General features: G+C 36.5%; 1 protein-coding gene across 3 annotated transcripts in view; it reads left to right on the plus strand.

Annotated features, from left to right (window-relative positions):
• The window catches only part of LOC107999051 (uncharacterized), a 78,509-nt gene extending 58,832 nt beyond the window's left edge, over positions 1-19,677 (plus strand). For 2 of the 3 annotated variants that reach the window (XM_017058695.3, XM_062073967.1), the window contains 5 exons: positions 1,316-1,369; positions 10,175-11,590; positions 11,694-11,792; positions 11,881-12,582; positions 15,374-19,677. In XM_017058695.3, coding sequence (XP_016914184.2) covers positions 1,316-1,369; positions 10,175-11,590; positions 11,694-11,792; positions 11,881-12,582; positions 15,374-15,685 — 2,583 coding nt within the window. In that variant the 3' untranslated portion in view covers positions 15,686-19,677. The remainder of the gene's footprint in view (positions 1-1,315; positions 1,370-10,174; positions 11,591-11,693; positions 11,793-11,880; positions 12,583-15,373) is intronic. The other variant, XM_017058696.3, reaches the window with a different exon arrangement.
• Positions 19,678-19,807: the final 130 nt, after the last annotated feature.

The raw sequence follows: 19,807 nt of genomic DNA on the forward strand, positions 1-19,807 counted from the left end.
AAAGGCGATAGAGCAAATCGCCTCTGGTGGATACGATAATGGCGAGTTTATCCGAAAGATCGGGCGGGGAAGATGGCGACGTCCACGTCTCGCCCGTAAATCCCGCGGAATCGATCGGATATCTCGATCGGGAATGGCCTTCTTCGCCGCGTGATTCGTCGGGGAAGAGGTCATTTTGCTCCTTTACGTCCGTCTGCTACGTTGTGTGACCCAACCAAGATTCTTTGCTCATCGTCGAGGGCAGGGAGGGAGCAAGGATCGATTCAGCAAGGAGATTTTATCGTTGTTTGATCTCGAGATTTTGAGACGATGATATTTTTCTTTCAAGTGCGCGGTGATGTAATTTTAAGAATAAAGCGTGGAAAGATTAATCCGGATATTTGTTTTCAAAATTGTAAAACGTGAATTTATTATATACTCTTTGATTACTTTTTTTGTTGTTGTTGTTGTCCATCAAATAATTGTAAAACGTGAATTTGAATATTCATTTCTGCATTTTTAGTTTGGATCGATAGAAATATTGCAAAATTGCAATCGTGAGTGGCCATTTTTTTTTTCGATTTAATATCGGAAAAATTGAAAAACATGAATCGTATAAAGTATTCAAAATGGAGATTCGGAATGGTTATTTAATAGAGATGGATATCGATCAAAATTAACATTTCGAATTTATTTGAATAGAATATAGCGTTTTTTTCGAATGGGAAGGGGATTAATATATGCAGGATTGACAAAAATCACGATCGATCTTCAAATATATGCATTTTATAAAGCGATTCCTAATTTCTATGTATATTACTGTAAATTCTCTTTCTGTATACTATATTTCTCTCTCTCTCTCTGTAGATTGTTGTTCGTCTTTCGTATCGATTTTAATTCCATTCTATAATCAATAACAGGACGAAATGTCGTTCCACTTATTGTGTACAATTCGAAAATTTATACCTCGTTTATTTTCACGATCTCTAATCGTTCACCAGTCTTATTTCGAACGTCGTGTCGAACGTATCCAGATATTCTATTGTATTCCTTTGTATTTGCTTTTTTTTATTTTATTAAAAAATAATTCGATTCTTTTCCTTAAAATTTAATACTTCAAATTGTTATTAATGCGATTCATAATTGTTTAAAATAAAAGGCGATTGATGTACAAAAAAAAATTGTTAGAAAGAAAAATGAACTTTGAACTTTTTCTTTTAATCTTTTATTGAAATAACTTGCTTGAATTTTATCTTTTTTCGCGTAAGAATGATAAAGTAAATTGTGTTATTTAAAAATTTATTTTTAACGAATTATTCTGATTCGCCTGTTTCAGGTAAAACATGTTTCGTCACGTGAATGTTACGATTCTTCATATTTGCATGTATTCGTGAGTACAAAAACTGATTATTTTATTTAATTTTTATAATTTTACAATTCTTGCACATATTCAATTATTATTTATTTATTCAATTATTCTTCTTACTTTATTATTTTATTATTATTTCTACTTTATTCCTTTCTTTTTTTCCTTTTTTTTTTTTTCATTCAAAATTATCACCAATATTCACAATTTATATTAAGAATCCATTATCGTCGTAAGAAAAGCTGGACAATTTTTCGTACAAAGCGAAATTCAAAAGAAAAAGAACTAGAAAAAATACGCGATTTGCAAAAGCATTATTTACAAAATCCATAGACACTCTTTCTTAAATTGTGAAGCAAGATTGAGTCGTACAATTTATTGACTTAATAATGGGAGAAAGAAACGATACTTTCTGTCGAGTGAATCATCGGCGATGGGCAAAGGTGGGATCCGTTTCCTCAATTGGGATGCATTATGCTTCCAGGGAAATTACGACACACTGTAAAGGCTATTAAATGCCGCAATCAGCTGGTCGCACTGGGAAAAATCAAGCCATTGTGTAATCGCATCTAGCTAGATCACGAATTTTCTCACAAAATCTCAACAAATAATTTTCAGACCGCGAAGATTACCATCCGACCATGAATTTTTAAACAAAATCAAATTTTTTATTTACGATTAAAAAATTAAAATATTGCAAGACATATGTATATAAACTTTTATATTTCAAATTTCGTTTTTCAAAAAATTATTACTCTTGTAAATGATTTAAATTAAATATTGAAACGATATCGAAATGTTGGTTGAGTTTCGCAAAATGGATGCAATATTTATTTATAAAACAATCCACGATTCTATTGAATGAATTTATTCAATAGCAAAAAAAGAACATTGTTCGTTTCATCATCCCGGATGCAATCTTTTTTTTTTTTTTATTTACATTAAAAAATTGAAGGAATAACCGAACTACGGAACAATTTTCTAATGTTTCTTTCATGGGTCGTAGAAGAAGTTGTAGAAATGCAATGTAAAAATATAACCGATATAAATCATGACTTCCGAGTTTTCACGATGCCGCTCTTCCTCTTCGTCGAGACGCGGATCGAATGCAAAATCACTCATCATTTATTGTCCATATCTTTCACCGTGGCGGGTGCACGCACGATACGTCGTCTCTTCACGCATGTGTTGTTCGTTCAAAATCTATTTATGTAAGTCCAACGACGAGTTCGGTGCACAGTTTGCCTCGATATCGCGAGGAAGTCAGTTCAACCGTTTTTTTTTTTTTTTTCTCTCTCTCCTTTTCGATGACGAGTAATTGGCAATTATTCGAGACTCCTACGTGTCTCGAATAATTAGTTAAATATTGGAAAATTCAACGATTGGTAATTTGAAATTCTTTTTTTGCTGTTTCCGTGGATCGTAATTACATTTCTCGTTATTATTTATCATTCGATTACTTCGATGCATTTTTTGTAATTAAAAATAGCAATGACTTATTATCGATTAAATTTGTTACGATAAAGTATTTTTCTCCTTTTCGAAAAATTATTTTTTTTCTTATTATTATCATTCAATTACGCACGATTCTTAAATAAAGTTGAAATATATTTCCCCCCCAAAAAAGAGAAAAATTTTCAACCTCCATTATTTTCTCGTAATCAATTAGACCGATTTCCAGGGTATACGTTCCATTTCGTAATTAAAGATCGAATGGAAACAACGTGTCACGAATTTGCAAAGGAAAATTGGCAAAGGAGATGCGCGTAGTGTTCTGTTGTGCAGGAGATAGCAGGAAATGGTTGGTTTCGCAAGGCACACACAGCTTAAGCAAGCTACTCTCATTTCCAGGCGCGCGCGTGACAGGTTAGAGTCTACTCTCGAGTAGACGATGTCCGTCCGTCTCTCCTCTCCGGCCCACCCCGCTTTTCCTTTTCCAGCGATCCGACACTGAACTCGATCGTTGATCTCATTCAGGGTCGAGTGTTCCTCGAGTTCCTCGAGTTACTACGTTCCGTTTTCTTGTTGCCGCCCATCTCGTTTCTCTCTGCCATGTCTAGGCCGATTCCCATTGTGCGACCAGCTACTTCTTCGTCGTATCCCCATTTATGACGCGAAATTGCATCATTGGTCGATTGCCATCTCGATGGATTCTATTCCGCGATATAAATATTTTCAGAGATTTTTTTTTTTTCTCAGAATTTCATGTCGACGGCGTTTGAATATAAGCATTCAAAATTCATTATACATAAATTTTTATTATCAGAATTTTTGAGTTAGATCTTTTGCAATTTTGTATGCAGAGACTTTTGTGATTGAATGTAAATATATTTTTATTAGAATGATTTGTATAATATATATAGTAATTTTCTTATAAATCGTTGTAAGATTATATCGATTTTTGTATCTTTTTTTTTTTTTTTTTATGTTCTTTTCGTTTCAATTTTTATATCTTGTATCAAATTTAATCAATTATCAGTGGTGATTTTAATTATCAGTGGGATAATTAATTGATTTGATCTTAAATTTTTATCCATTGAATGTATAAAATTTTCCACTTCGATCTTTCATTTATTCGTTTTCTTATCTGTGTTATTATTGTAAAAATAATGAAGAAAGAATCTCATAGTCAAGTTCTTTCTTTCCCCTCTTAAAATAAAAAAGTATTAAATTATTCTAAAAATAATATAGATATAACGTCGGTTCATGTAGACGAGAATACAATAGGTGAGTTAATATTACAAACTTTCGTTTATTTCAAATGGTTCACATCGTTATTGATATTACAACCCCTTTCGATTAGATTACAGACATTCTAATGGTCAGAGTTATTTTACAAGGTACACAGACGCGTGTAATGAAACAGGAAGTGGAGGAAGATAAAAGAAATAAGAGCATAAAAAGTGAAAGTAAATATTCCATCGTTGAAAGTACATAAACCTGATCTTTTAGAGCTCATAAAATTGTAAAGTCTTTACCCAAAACTTTTTGGAAATAATTTTCGTGTATATCGTACGTTGTATGGGATACTATATTTAGTAAATTCGTCATTTCCAGAAGGGAAATAATATTTTTCATCGACCGATGTATCCATTTTAAGATTCCGGAACGTGATGTACATTTTAATATGCGGAAGATATTTTTTTCTCTCTTTTTTCTTCGATTACACGCCTCGAAAAAGTATATAGTTATAATAGAATGCAAATCAATTTTTTTTTTTTTTGATATCTTATGAAACATCTATGAAAAATAATCGATTAACATATATTACAATGAAAGTCAAAGGAAATGTCATCGAAGCGGAAGTTGCACATCAGTTGCCCACGAGTTGCTTGCCTTTTCGAACCTTATGAGATTCACAATGGAACAGTGGTTCTCAATCATTTCCTTATCAATACTTTCAAATTATTATTAAGGAAACTTGTTTCTAAAATTGTTTTCAGCATGACTTTCAATCCACGAATTAATACTTAAATCCTATTGTGAACGTTCGATAATTTTCAATCCTTGATTGGACGTATTCCTCCTAATTTCAATCGTGTAAATCGATGCGTAATAATGCGTGTTTGTGAACCATGGTTATTGCAGTCGATTTATATACATATTCGGTTCGATAAAGATTTTGTTATCATTCTAATTCTCTTATCGTCTCTTATAAGGTAGATAAGAGATATAAGATAGACGAAAGTAACTTCGAGATAAATATCAAAAATAAATGGAATAAATTTTTTCAAATTCTTATTAAACGACAATCCAATGTATTTCGTGCAAAATCATACTTTCCATATTGCATAAAATTTTGCGAAAAATTCTTAACCATCATCTAAATCACATTTGATCGAACTTAAAAAAAAATCCCGACGAAATCTATTAATTTTAACGCGCCGTGAAATTTGTTCTGAAAACATAATTTTACATAATAAATGTAAAATTAAATATGCAGAACTTGCATGATAAAAACCTATCCTCGAAAAAAGTACGATTTTTTTATATAAAACGAGGAAGATATAAGAATAATTAGATATAAGAATAATTCATCCTCTGGCTCGTTCTCAATTACATCGCAATCTTTTGAAATCAAATTTATTAAAAAAAAAAAATTTTCCAACGCCAACCGGATCGCATTACTTTATTGTTTCATCGAGAATCATCAAGATCTCGTTAACTCTTCGCCAAATGAAATTCACCGTTAGACCTGTTTCCAGATATACTACACGTTATTCTAGATAAGAGAAAAATAAAAAATAATAATAAAAAAGAAAAAAATCTTCGGCAACAACGAAAGCTACCTCTTCGCGGGTATTGTTCATTCCGTGTAATAATAATAATAATCTTCGGTACGATCTAAAAATTACTGAAAGAGCTGTTATTGAACAGCTCTTGTTGTATAATTCACGATTTTATTAACAATCCTTAATCGCAATCTGAATTATTAATTAACGAAACGATTCTCCTTGGCAACAGTTTAAACGCGTTTCACGTGGAGGATATTTTATTTTCGGTTGCGCAAACGTTTGTTATTAAACGACGGGGAGGGTGAAACGAGAGGATAAAGATCCATATTCGATCGCATATTTCGTTTTATAATGGATCTATCGTTTGTTTGAACTCGTTCGAAGACAAACAGTTCGGTAACTCGTGCAACTCGTCCAACGGTTTATCGAAGAAATAATCGGTTTGTTTATAAAACTTTGGGAAATTGGTTGGTTCAGCCAAGAATTTTTATGAACATCTTACCGCGTGATTGAGTTATATTAAACTTATATTTGTTTCTTTCCTTTTTTTTTTTGCGAAAAAATAATTATCCCATTGATCGGAAAACAATTTAAATTAATTGACGTAGGAATTATTATTTTATCAAGATCCTTATTTATTATCGCTCCTCCCTATTATAACGATAATAATTATTATTACTATTATTACCTCGATTGAATTTGAAAGTTAATTGCAGGAAAATACAATTGGAATTAAGGGAGAGGTTGAGAGAGAAAGATTTCGCGAAAGTACGAAAAATTGGATTGCGAAAACAACGTTATAGATTTAGCAATATGATTACATGGTTGAGTAAAACCGATTTTCCAGTAGTAATTTATCTATCCCCCGATACGTAAAACAATCGTACACGGGCATCGCATTTAATGAATAGTCAGCGTGTCTATTAAACGGTAATTACCGGGTGGTAATGCAATAATAGTTTAATCACAACCCTTCAATGTTTGGTTAAAGTAGGGTTTCACCTCACGGTGAAAGTTTGCCGACCTTTTCCTCTATCGTCTGTCGGGCGAACGTGTAATCCATACAATTATTTCCAAACGATTTTTTCCGTAATTTAATTCCTTAATGATCGGTTACACGGGAAATGTTCTTATTAATTTAAACGGAAGAAAATATTTTCTATTTCTCTCCTGTTTTTCTTTCCTTTTATTTGAAAAATCGTCGGATAATTTCTCCTTTCGTGCGATCGAAATCGCAGTCCGTTACGTAAAATTTTTGAGTCTTTTGTCGGAGATCGTACACCAATTGTACACTTTTTTTTTTGAAGAAAACACAAATTGGTAAATGTGATAGATTATAATCGAATGTTGGTGAAAGATATAAGTTTTCAAATTTATAATTATATCTAAAATTAACTCTTTAAAGCCAAATTCTTTTTTTATCTAAATGACAGAGACATACCTTTGATATTATTTTTGTAACGAAGCAATAGAATTTGAGACTCGATGGGGGGAGAAAAAACTAAATTTGTCATCGTTGACTTACAATGAATAGAATTTCGCGACAATCCAAGATACAACGTTTCCACTGAATGTACATCTAGATTTATGGTGAAACGAACGATACGGTTTCCAGCGGTTTGAGAAGCGCTGAAAAATAACATGTCCAAGTTACGCGCGATGAGAATAAAGCGACGAGAATCAGGTTATTGGGGCCTAATATCCGTCCGTTTCTCTCGCATGGGTCGAGTCAAACCGTTTTCGAATGGAAAAAAAAAAAGAAAAATAACGTATTCGGTTTTACGAATTTCATAGGCACGAATGATGAATCGAGAGTGGAAATTGCGCGTCTGGTATCCGTGATCTTGTTATCGATCCTTTTTCGAACGTGATTAAAATTGATGAGTGCTTGTATGGAGTCGATTAGAACGGTGAATCATCCGGAATAGAGATAAGATTGGATGATGCGAAATGAAGGGAAGCTGATTTCGAATCTCGTACGCTTTTATCGCAATGCCTGTACTTTGTATTTGAAAGAAGTTAAATCCGATAATATTTTTATTTATTGGATAAATGATCGAGGAATAGTATCACGAAAGAAGATAAACGTTGGTTGGATCCGATTAATATCAACCTTTTCGAGAGATTATTATTATTTATTAGTAATCAAATTTTTATTAAATTAGATTTAGCAGAGGACGTAATAAAGAAATTTTTTTTAGATACATTCCTCTTTCATCTATATATCAGATCGATGCATAATGGATGCGTACATCCCTTTACGAATAAAATCCTTTTTCTGTCTTAATAATAACATACAATAAGAATAAACGTATATATATTTCTTGAAAATCAAGTATACGATGGATTGGAATTAAAATGAAGATATCTATTATATACAAAGTAATAATAAATCTATAAAAATTTCCATTTTACGAACGACGTGCATCACGTTCGTGCCTCTCGTGACAACTAAAACAAATCTTTCTTTCGCGTTATTATTATTATGCACTCTCTAAAAGAACGAATGCGAGGTGCGTGCCGTGTATTTCCGCCAATGTTCGAGGCATCGTGATGCACGACACGACTAGTCGAGCGGTAAAGCAGGAAAGTAAGAGAAAACGGGGCTTTTGTGTCAAAGTGCCCCTTGTAATAATTTCTGCGCTGTAGGGGAACAAAGACGGAGAAGAAACGCGTAGTGATCGTACACGAGGCGATCGGCCGCGTCTCCTTTTCGGTAGCTATGGAAAACTCGGGAGGAGGAGACTCTTTCACGAAGTATGCCTCTATCAACCATCGATTCAAAATGTCATTCAATTGTGAAGACTTTGAAAGAAGTTGATCCAAGAATCGATCGTTTGCATTGTTGAATTGGAAAGTTTGCGGTTGGCGACTTTTGATCGATTTTCCTTCGATTTTTTTTCTTTTCTATTGCTTGTGATATCACGTTAAACTTGTATCATATACGTGTTTTTTGAATCTCTGAAGTAACCGTCATTGTTAACGTTATATTTTTCAGTTGGAAGATGGAAAGAAGAAAAAATCGTTGTCGTGAAAATACGGTACAATTGAAACGAAATCGTGGAAGCGTAGCGTCGATTGAAGGATGTAAACGCTATGTATTGTGCCGTTTCATCAGAATTTAATTAAAGGAAAGAAAAAATTATTGAAAAATGGCATAAATACATTGAAATCGAAGGAACAAAAAGAGAAAGAAAAAGGGAGAAACAAACTGGTAAAATCTCGCGGTCTCTCTTATTGTCTAATTTAATTGATCGCCTGCTTTCCATGCTGGTGAAAAGTAGGGAAAGAAAAAAAAAATGCATTTAGAGAGTGCGTGAATTAGAACAATATCAATTAATTCTTCGATGATAGCTCCGGAGAAATTTCCGTTCCCTTTTTTAAATATAATATAATTTCTAACTCACGGCAGTACGAAATAGAGTAAAATTACAGACATTAAAAAATGTGAAAAATTCAAAATATTCGAAATTTCGCTCTAAATACGAAGTCTTCCATTCGCGTTACAAATCGGAATTAAAATACCATTCAAACAGCGAGCCATTATTTATTCTCTATTTATTCTCCTCATTAAATATCGCAACTTACGAATAACACCCTCGATCTTCTCATCGATTCTCGTCAAATTCATCCTCCGCTTTTTTTCTTTCTTTCTTTCTTTTTCCAAAGGCATCGATGGATCCATTCAATGAAGACCGCGAGACGATACATGGAAGACATAGAAATTGTACTTTCGAATACAATAAATTACTCGGATTACCGGCACGATTTCACGTGTCGCGTTGCGGAGGCACGTAAGAGATGACAACCGGGTAAAACAGAGGAAACACGTCCAACACGCGGCAACACCTGTCACGCGTTTTGCGTCTCGCGAGCTCTTGCACACGATTAACTTCAATCCCTGTGTTATTTTCGCTGAAGGAAAGTCGACGTTTCTCCTCGTTTCGTTACCTTCAGATTCGACTCGTACCCCTCGTGTCTTCGCCGCAGTTACGGGCCGTGATAATCTTAACACCTTCCTTGGATTTTCACCATTTATGTTATAAACGACGTTTTATCGAAGTGAATCTTGATCTTGTTTCCAACGATGCGTCCTTGGTAAGAGTGCAGGTTGATTGCTCGGAAAAGTATGGATCGTGAGGTTTAGTAATTTGTGCAATGAGATGAGAGCACGCAACGGTTATGAATCGGTTTAATAGACAGATTCGTTAAACTTAATTCTCTCGAACACGATAGAATGTGAAACCTTCCATCTACTATTTTCTTTTCCACATTTCTGCAACGTGTTTGAAATAAAATATTGAAATAAATATTATCCGTTAAATTTTTTGATTTTGAAGAATATTTGAACGATTTGTTATATAAGATAGTTATATAAAATAGGGGAAACGGAGATTCGTCTCATGAAAAATCAGTGTCGAGCACTACTCGATTAGAAGTTGCTGCTATTCGCAGTAAGAAACACGAAGAGAAGTAGTCTCTGAGAGGAAAGACACTGGACTCGAAGCCGTTGGATCGTCGCATCGAAGCGACGAGAGCGAAACGAGACGAGCGTCAACGTTTAACCTTTGGATCCGTTTGTTTGTATGCCTAGTGTGGCAGCGGCGGTGGGTCGACGGAGGGCATCGTCGGGAGCGTAAGCGGGAGCGGGAGCGGCGGCAACAGCAGCAGCGGCGGCGGTGGCATGGATTGCATGCCCCTGCGTCCAGGCCCCTTTCACTACTTGATAAGCGAGCAGGCGAAATCGTTGCTCGCCCTGCAGGAGTTGCAGAATGAGGTCGGCGCCCTTCTCGAGTTCCGGGACCTCGTCATCGAGACGTTCCCGAACCTCCGGCACAAGATGGCCGCCACGGCGTCCGCGGGAGCGTCCGTGATGACGTCGTCCTCGTGCACCCAAAACTCCCACATCCCTCTGCCGCTTTCGAGCCCTTCCTCGAGGAGGATCAACGAATGGGAGCCTGGCAAGGTGAGGAGGCGAGTTCCCCGCGAGGCGGGCGGCGGCGAATCGTCCTCGTTGCCGAGAAGTCGCAGCAACTCGCACAGCGGTGGAACAAAGAACAATTGCAGCGCCACGGTGCAGGATTCCGGGTTCAGCACCGAGACGTCCTCCAAAGACAGCGCCTCGACCGCGATAGCGCCCAGACCGAACAGTCCCAGGCCCGCTATTCTGGACGAGGCCGAGGACGAGCTGTGGAACCTGTTGGACGTGATCCATCGTAAAGGGATCAGGCTGAGAGAGGAGGTGGAGTGTTTGCAGGGTCGGTTGGAAAGCGTGGCGTCCGAGGATCTCGGCTCGACCGACATCCTCGACGCTGTGAGGAAGGTCGCGTGTCTGGAGGACGAGAAGGCGACGGGCGTGGGGTCGAGCGAGCAGGGCAGCAAGGCGGATGAGAACGGGGATTCTAGCAAGGATTCTCAAGTGATAGCTCTGAGGAGGGAGAAGGAACAGCTGTTGGACAAGGTGGCGGAGCTGGAAGCCGAAACGATATCGAGCCGAGCCAGGGCGCAAGAGTTGCAGTCGGAGTTGGCCGCGTTGTCCGCGTTGAAGACGGGCCTCGAGGACCGGTTGAGGGCCGGACTGGCCGACACCTGCTCGGATATACGCGTGCCCGGCGCCCAGAGGCTGCAGCCCATAACACCCGCCCTGCCCACCCTTCTTTCCACGCCGAAGAGCAACAACGTTGGCAATATTAAGAGCAAGTCTTCGGCGTTCGCGCCCGTCGCGACGTCCACGACGAAGGCTCACAAGAACCGCTTCCGGACGAGGACCATCGAGAAGAACGTGCTGCTGGACGTTACGGCTCGCAACGACGAGCTCCGCGACATCGACGTCGAGGCGAGCGTGAACGAGAGGAGGGCACGGCTGGGTGCGTTGGATTCCGTCCTCGTGTCCCCTACCAGGGTTGCCCACGTGAAGGACGTTGATTCGAAGAAGATCGCTGCCATCCTAAGGGAGAACTCCCCCCTCGAGCTGCAGCGGCATTTGATCACCACTACCGTCCATAATCAGGTAAACGGTCGGGAGAACCGTTTCTTCCTTCTCCGCGTTTTATTGCACTCGCGTGCTAGTTAGTTGCTCGTAATTCAAAATAATCGTCGGGTTTTTGAAACAGGTCCTACAAAAGAGATTAGACGAGGTGGAGAAAAGTACGGAAACCCTCTCGGAACGGTTAGACAAGGCGCGAGAAGAGAACGACGACCTACGTTTCCAGGTAATGATACGTACGAACGAACGAAATTCGTATGTAACTCGTATGAAACTGTCGAAAATTCTGTTATCCCGACGTGGCGATGTTCCAGTTGGAAGAGAGGAACATCGAGTTGGAAGGCACACGGGCGCGCGTGCGCGTGTTGGAGAGACTGCAGCAGAGGCCGCCGACGGAAGCTGATCCGGCGGATGCGGACGGGGATCAACCGAGATGCGAGCAGAACGGTTTAGAGCCGGGGAGCAGCACGGAGTCGGCTCGCGATCATCACCAAACCGTCGAGGTGAAACCTTCGCCCCGGCGTCGTCCTAGTCGTATACCCTTACCCGGTGCCACCGCGAAGGCGGCTGCGCCCAGGCCTCCTAGCCACGGAAGGAACGATAGCAAAGAGTCGTTGAAGTCGTTGACGAGGCCTCCCCGTGATTCTAGTCGCGACAGCCACTGCGGCAAGTCGTTGTCCAAGGCTCGTGACTCGAATCGCGATTCCCTGGGGAACAAAAGCCTGACCAAGAGCGGCAACAGCAGCGGAAGCGGAGGTGGAAGCAATAACGGGAACGGAAACAGCAAGGAGACGAACAGGGAGTCCCTGAACAGGTCCCTGCCGCGTAACAATTCCAGCCGAGACTCCTTAAACAAATCCTCCTCGCTGTCCCGCGCCCGAGACTCGCTGGAGTCTAACAACCTCGGCGCGTCCTCATCCCCGGGGACGACTCCTCCTCGACGACCGCCCGCTCCTGCACGCCGTTCCTACAGCCTGGCCCGCGCCTCGTCATCCGTTGATACCGAGAACGGCAAGGTACGATCCGTAAAGCAATACTTTTGGACCAACTGGCTGAAGTCACCGTTATCCAACGGCCCGATCTAGTAGAACGTCCACGAGTATCCTCTTCTCCAGGACCAAGGCCAATAGTCACGATCTTAGGGATATCTGCTGCTTTCGATCGCGGCTACCTCGAACCGAGTCTCCGCCTCTTACGCCTCTTACGGACCTTCTAATTTTTCTCCCACGTCTCGACACGCTGACTTGTGCTCACCGTCAACTCGGTTAACGAACGCAGCAACGCTCGCTACGATCGATCGCATCGTTTTCATCTTATCGGTTACATAAGTCTCAGTCGTTTACTCACTTATTGTACAGTATTTTACACCCCTATCCCCGTTTCCTGGTCTATGGCCTTTGCGCCATACCTACGTATCCAAATTAAACGCAACCATTCCGTTTCTGTTCTACTTTCGATCGCCGCGTTATATACTCGTCATCTTCTCTCTAATTCATTTCCTTTCTTTCCCATGTCTCTATCATGTACTTCTTCCGTCGTTCTCTGCCGCAGCTCCTCGCTTCCTTCCGCAACCGATAACCGATACCTCTCGTAGCGTGCCGATAACCATCTATCGAGATGTGGAATAGTTTTCTCCGATCTTTAACCACCATCCCCTCGACACACTCGATCATCATATATTTCCCTGAAAACGTTATTCAAACTCTGACGTACACAGAGACTCTCGACCGACACTTGTCTTAAAAACGACGAATCGCCCGACGATCCACTACCGAAATGTCTGATCTGGAGCGCAGGCGAGCGTGCGTTCGAGCCCGTCCCCGGCGGTCCAATAAAGAAAATGGCCCCTTCTCGCGTGCCGCCGGTTTTTCTCGTAAGTTATGCTTCTTTTATTATCATTTGCTTCGATGCTTCTTCCTGGATGTGGTGAGCTATGAGCCTGTTTCTTGTTTTTTTGTTTTTTTTTTTTTTTTTTTTTACATATCCTGATCTTCCACACTTTTTCCTCGACTCGTCAAGTAGTACGCATCTGTAGTCTTCCTCCTGTTACATTTATTTACATTATTATTTTCACTTTGGTTCTTGGCATGCGCACGCACCCGTAGTCAGCCATCCCTCTCAATTTCTATCTAAATTTCGAGTCGAATTGAGTTTGTTCTCGATTGTTTGTTCTTTTTTGTTTTTTTTTTTTGTTTTTGTTTTTTTCGTTCCAGTAAAGAAAAAGTAGCAATGTTTGTGACTCGTGATTTTAATAACTTTAAAAGATATTTCCACGCGAGGACTCGAGTAATCGAAGATCGTGAAAGTGACAGAGTGTATTATAATTGTTGCCAATTTTATATATTCTCGAAACGTTCGTACTGATTTTCCCTGTAAAGATTTTTATAGTGTGTCACTTGATATCACGATTCCTCTTGATTTATAAAATAACTTTGGGTATATATTATTTTATCAAATTTGAATATTTAACTACAAATGAAAACTTATTTCCCTGTAGAATATTGATCATAACTCGAGTCTCTCTCTTTTATATCTCCCCCTTTTTTTCTTTTTTTGATCCCATATAGTATACAAATGATAATTTGTATTTGCGACAAAAAAGAAAAAAGATGCATGCAAATCGATATATAAAATGCTTTGTCGAATTTTGTGACACGAATAATCGAACTCCAATTAACTTTTAAATGTAACTTTTATTTATTTATTTTTTTTTTTTCAAATATTTTATTTCCTCTTTTTCTTCTTTTACCGCCTACATTATTACATTAACGATTCGTGGTATATGGTCTACATACAGCATGGGTCGTAAAACGGCCAAGGGTTGAACCATCACCGAAGGTTAAAGTACATTTGTTATGCAACGATAAATCACAAAATTCGACATTATTATAATTTTAAACTGGAAAGCGAATGTCGGGGGATAATTTGACTCCTCGACTGTCCCTCGACTGTCCATCTCCTATTCCACCATATTGCCGTATTATTATTACGTTCATTCCGATTCATGAATCCGAGAAAGAAACGAGCAATTTATCCGTGCGCTCACGTCCAACCACCGATATTACCGTAAATTTTCACGCCGTGCTATCGAAGATTCCCTCTTTTTGTTCTGTATTTTTGTCCATTAATCATTTCGGTTTGTTTGCTCTTTCATTTGCTGAAGTTTGATCTTATTTGCTAGCGTTGCTTGTATGCGGACATTATTATACAGCCTCGAGAGCCACATTCACTCGTGGCTCGGATTCGTACTTTTATAACGATTGATGTAAAGGAAAATGAATCGACCACACGCTTACCTGCTTGGCCTTGCGGTTCATTGTCCACCTCACGTCCAGTGCTACGTGATACTACGAATTAAATACTAATTTACAATGTCGTCCATTTTTATACGCGCCCACCTTTTCTGAATATTCGCAGCGGCGATCGAATGTTCGCGCTTTTTTCTTTTTTTTTCTTTTTTTTTTACGAACTTTCGATTTATCCAGGCCTCGAATATTCAGAAAACACTCACTCGAAGAGACGCTGTTGTGTCTCCGTCTCCGCACATCGCATATTCTCATAAATTAGCGACGCTTTCGACTAGTCATCATTAGTATCATGTAAAGTACCGAAATACCGGTGTACGAGCACTGATCATTGTGTGGGTTTCTCTTTTTGTGTTTTGCCAATTGAAGGAAATTGAAACGCGGTGAAATATATATATACAAGCTACGTGCAAATCACGAAACGACGAGTTCTCGTTCGCAAAGAATAAAAGCGCAAGATCGTTAACGTGAAAAATTGGTAATGATTGTCGAAATTTTTCAGAGTTGCACCGAACCACCGAGTTCCTGGTGCTCGACCAACGGCAGCTTCCGGCACAGCGATTCCTCCTTGTATCCGGACTCCTTGAATCAAGAGACCTCGTCGGTCACTGGCACTACAAGAGTGGAATTCATCATCGGTTCGCCGACCAGACGCTTCCGTCAGAGCTCTGTCTGGCCACACCGCTATTTCGATAGCATAGACTCGGCGGCCATTCCGGAAAGTCTGTTAACTGACGAATTTTCGCTTCGACGTGGCGAGGCACTGGCTGAGTGCGATTCTCTCGAGTGTCATCCGATCTCGAACGAGAGTTGAATCGCGGAGATATCGTTTGTCGGCCAAAATATCTGAGGAATTTTGATGGATTGATTCGTTGAATCGAGCATTTAGAACGATATTGAAGATGAATGATCGATCTTTCGTTGCGATCCGTTTTAATTTTAATCTTCGAATAGTCTTCCTAATAGTGCTGTATATTGTTGTAATAAAGAAGTATGCATGTTTTTTTTTTTAATGCTATTCATATTTGTATAAATTGTTAGAAGAATTTAATAGTTTTCTTCTCGTTGGTTGTTGCTTTTATTTTCTGAAAATTTTTTAAAGAAATAATGAAATGTTAAAATATTTACACGAATGAAACTGGACTTTTCTGTTTTAAGATATTGTCAAATTAACCAATTGAAGGTTAAATGTGAATATTTTTTTTATGATCAGTTATATGATCAATTTTTTTTTAGAGAAGATTTAAAAAGTATTACTATATTCAATATTGTACGATCCAACGATGAAGAAAGTTTAAAGTTTTTAACTCTTGTGAATTTGATATCGATTTTATAAATATTTGTTTTTTCTTTTTATTTTATATCGATTTTTAGTATTAAATTTTTATGACCAATAATATTTTCAACAATTGACTTAATTTGTTGACATAGAAAATCGTACGTGTAAATTCTTTTAAAAGTTTTATTTTAACGAAATAATATTAAGAATCGTGCGAGTTTAAAACATCAAGATTCTTCAGTATACAGCAATTAATGATCATAGGAACAAAATATTTTTGTAATAGCTGATTGCGCCAATTATCATTTCACATTAATCATTTTCACGTTTTGCATTTTAGATGCATTTTATCATGTGAATTTTTCTTAGAGTTTACAAGTCAAGCATTTCAAGCATTATGGAATTATATTGTGTATTTTCTAACTGACAGAAAATGAATCAATTTTTTTAATTTCCAATAGTAAAATTGTATATGTTTAGACGCAGAGATTGATAATCATGTATGATACACCGACGTGTGTTCATTTGCAGTGTCGAATGAAAGATATATTGATGTATATAATTTTCGAGCTAAAATTTTTATTTATTGAAAAACTACTTTTTAACTACGTGACAAATATACCCTTTATCGTTCTATAAAAAGAATTATTGTAATAATTCTTTAAGGGAACAATAATGACTATCAACATTATTGTCGATCTAATTTTTTTGTTCTATAAATCTTCAATAAATAAAATCGTTGAAAAATGTAAGATAAAATAATTTTAAAAAGTACAAGCATTTTCTTATGAACTTTGGTAAAAACGAAACCAAAGTTAGGAATACTTTTTTGTCCCCAAAAATGAATAGGTCGATAGATACATATTCATATTTCATTGTTTGTCGACATTAAATTAATTGACATTGTATATAATATTTTATAAAAAATTGTTAATACCCATAAGTTAACGTAAAACTTACATTTTCAATAGAATATACGATTGTTCTTGAAAAGCAAAAATATTACAAATGAATGGATTTTCACTGTATAATTTTAACATCATTTGTTAGTACATTTTCAAACGTTAAATATTTTCATGAAAATAAATTTGGATTTTTATTGCTCGATAAAATGTATTTTTTCGCATAAAATAATTATTTATACAACCAACTTCAAGAATAAGTTTGTTCGACAAACTTTTAATTACTTGATACCAGTTTGGTAAGATACATATTTTTTATTATTTCCAATTAATCATTGATGGAATTTTTAAAATATATATTCCAATATATGCATTTTAAATTTGTATTTTTTACCTTAAGACTGTATTATGTACTAATACAAAAATTGTCTTGTTATTGTCGAATCATCTTTCATAAAATTATAAAACGTCTTTTATATTTATATACTTTATGTTTACACTGAAGTGAATTTTTTTAATCTCTTCATGCTAAATATGTTATCCTTTTAATATTTTGAAATATATTTAAAAATATTTTACTTGGCAAATGTTTGAAACAATATTTTTGAAGAAATAAAGTAGCTTTTGCTACTATTAAAAAAAAAATAATAAAGATATCTATATATATAAATCAAATATGTAATTAAATGAATATTATAACATTTTTTTTATTTAACATTATATTAATTTATTAATGATATAATTTAAATTTATAAAAAATTAATTTTTTTTGTTTTATATTTTTTATATTTACAGATGCATGAAAAGATTAATAAAGATCAAATATAAATGATATTACAATCACTAGCACATTCCATGCTGCAAATTCAACAATCTCGTATTCCATATAGCATTTGTACCTTTCATTTAAACTTGCGTTGTGATTAATGTAATTTATTTATTGTATGTGTGTGAAACCTGTTGTGATATATTCAACAGATATTCATATGAAAAAAATTATTTATGAGGAAACTTTTGAAAAATGTGTCTCTTGAAATTTTATTTAATTTTAGAAGGGATTTTTAAAAGGAAGAAAATTAAAAAAAAAAAAAGAATGATAGAAAGAAGCCTGTACGAATAAATCTTATAAAAACATAAAAACACACATATCAGGCGAAATTATGTGAAAAATGTATCTCTGACAATACTCTCAATTATCACGTAATATAGATACTATGGATTGTAAAATTTAAATCGAACTCTTTTTTGAGTCGACCAAAAATTTGTCAACCGTTGATGAATGCTTGTTGTTTGGGAAATTTTTAAAATAATCGAAGGATTCTTCTTTGATAAATACAAAGTAGAAAATTTTCTACGAAAATCATAAATCTCAAGAATCTAAAACTGTGAAAATAAATCATTATTTTCTAACAATTTCTCTATTATTTTTTTCAAAATAGAAACATATCGAAATATCTTTATTTTTATGAATTCTTCGAATCTTCAAAATTCCCAAATATATATTCTCATTTAAACACGTATCCATACCGAGAAGAAAAAGAGCAATTGCGTGTTGAGAAAGAGAAGAGAATGAGAATGTGAAAAAGGAGAATGTCATTTTCAGTATAAAAAGAAAAACATATTAGCTATTGTGAGCTAGATTGATAGGTCATCGGACCTAGAATTAGTCGGATCGTATGACTCGAGTTTAATGGCTCGGTAAGAGACACTACCACACAGTTCCTTGCTTCAACTTATTTCGTTATTTATAAAAGTGAAGGAAAAAAGAGAGTAGTAACCACGAAGACATCGTTAATCATAGTGATTGATTCTACGCGTGCTGCTAATTGTTACAATGGATATTGTACGAAGTAAAAAAAAAAAAAAATGATTAAAAGAAAAAAAACATGTGATTAACTTTGTAGCTGAAACTCACATAGGACTGACGAACTTTACTTACTATATTATATTATTGTTTTAGTGCCTAACTATTTTTACGCGAATAGAAAGAGAGCAGATGAGTGAATGACCGCGCGAGAGAAAGAGAGAAAGAATGAAACTAAAATGCCATGTGTGAATTGAGAGACAAGTTTCCGTTTTTTAGCCGCCGTATTTGTGTCTCGAAATGCAAACGCATAAGAAACGAATAATAAATACGAATAAAGTAAAAAATAAAGTAAAAAAAGGAGGCGAAAAGTACGAAAAATAAATGCTCAGATACCAATTTTTCCATACTCGCGTGTGTACAGTTGGCGGACTGTAACAGTATGCCAACTGGAGGCTATTATTTTTATACTTTTAATTAACGACTGTGAAAATGAGAGCGAGAAAGATTGTTGAATAGACTGCGTCGACTTTAGCGGCTTCCTTTTTTTCTCGATGATAACTATCTTTCATCGTCGTTGTATTATACTTGATCACTAGACTTACCATCAGGTTTCCTGGCCATCACGCCACCATGCGGCCACCGATGACTAAGAACGATTGTTTTATTATCGACATACATCCGACACAATTTGTATATGTATATACGTAATTACGGCATCGTGAATTATTTAAAGAAAGTTAGTTTAAATGTACAGATGAATCTGTGTAACACGATATCTGCGATAATGTGATCCAATTAATAAATACGATATTACATAGCGCAAGTGATTTTCCATTGTCCCTAACAATTGGAAATTATACATTTCGATTGAATGTTTGAAATTGAATATTTTGATTTAAATGATATTTATCCGATAAATTTATCTTTCCATTATTTATATTATTAATT

The sequence above is a fragment of the Apis cerana genome, linkage group LG4, assembly GCF_029169275.1.
Source record: "Apis cerana isolate GH-2021 linkage group LG4, AcerK_1.0, whole genome shotgun sequence".
Classification (NCBI taxonomy): domain Eukaryota; kingdom Metazoa; phylum Arthropoda; class Insecta; order Hymenoptera; family Apidae; genus Apis; species Apis cerana.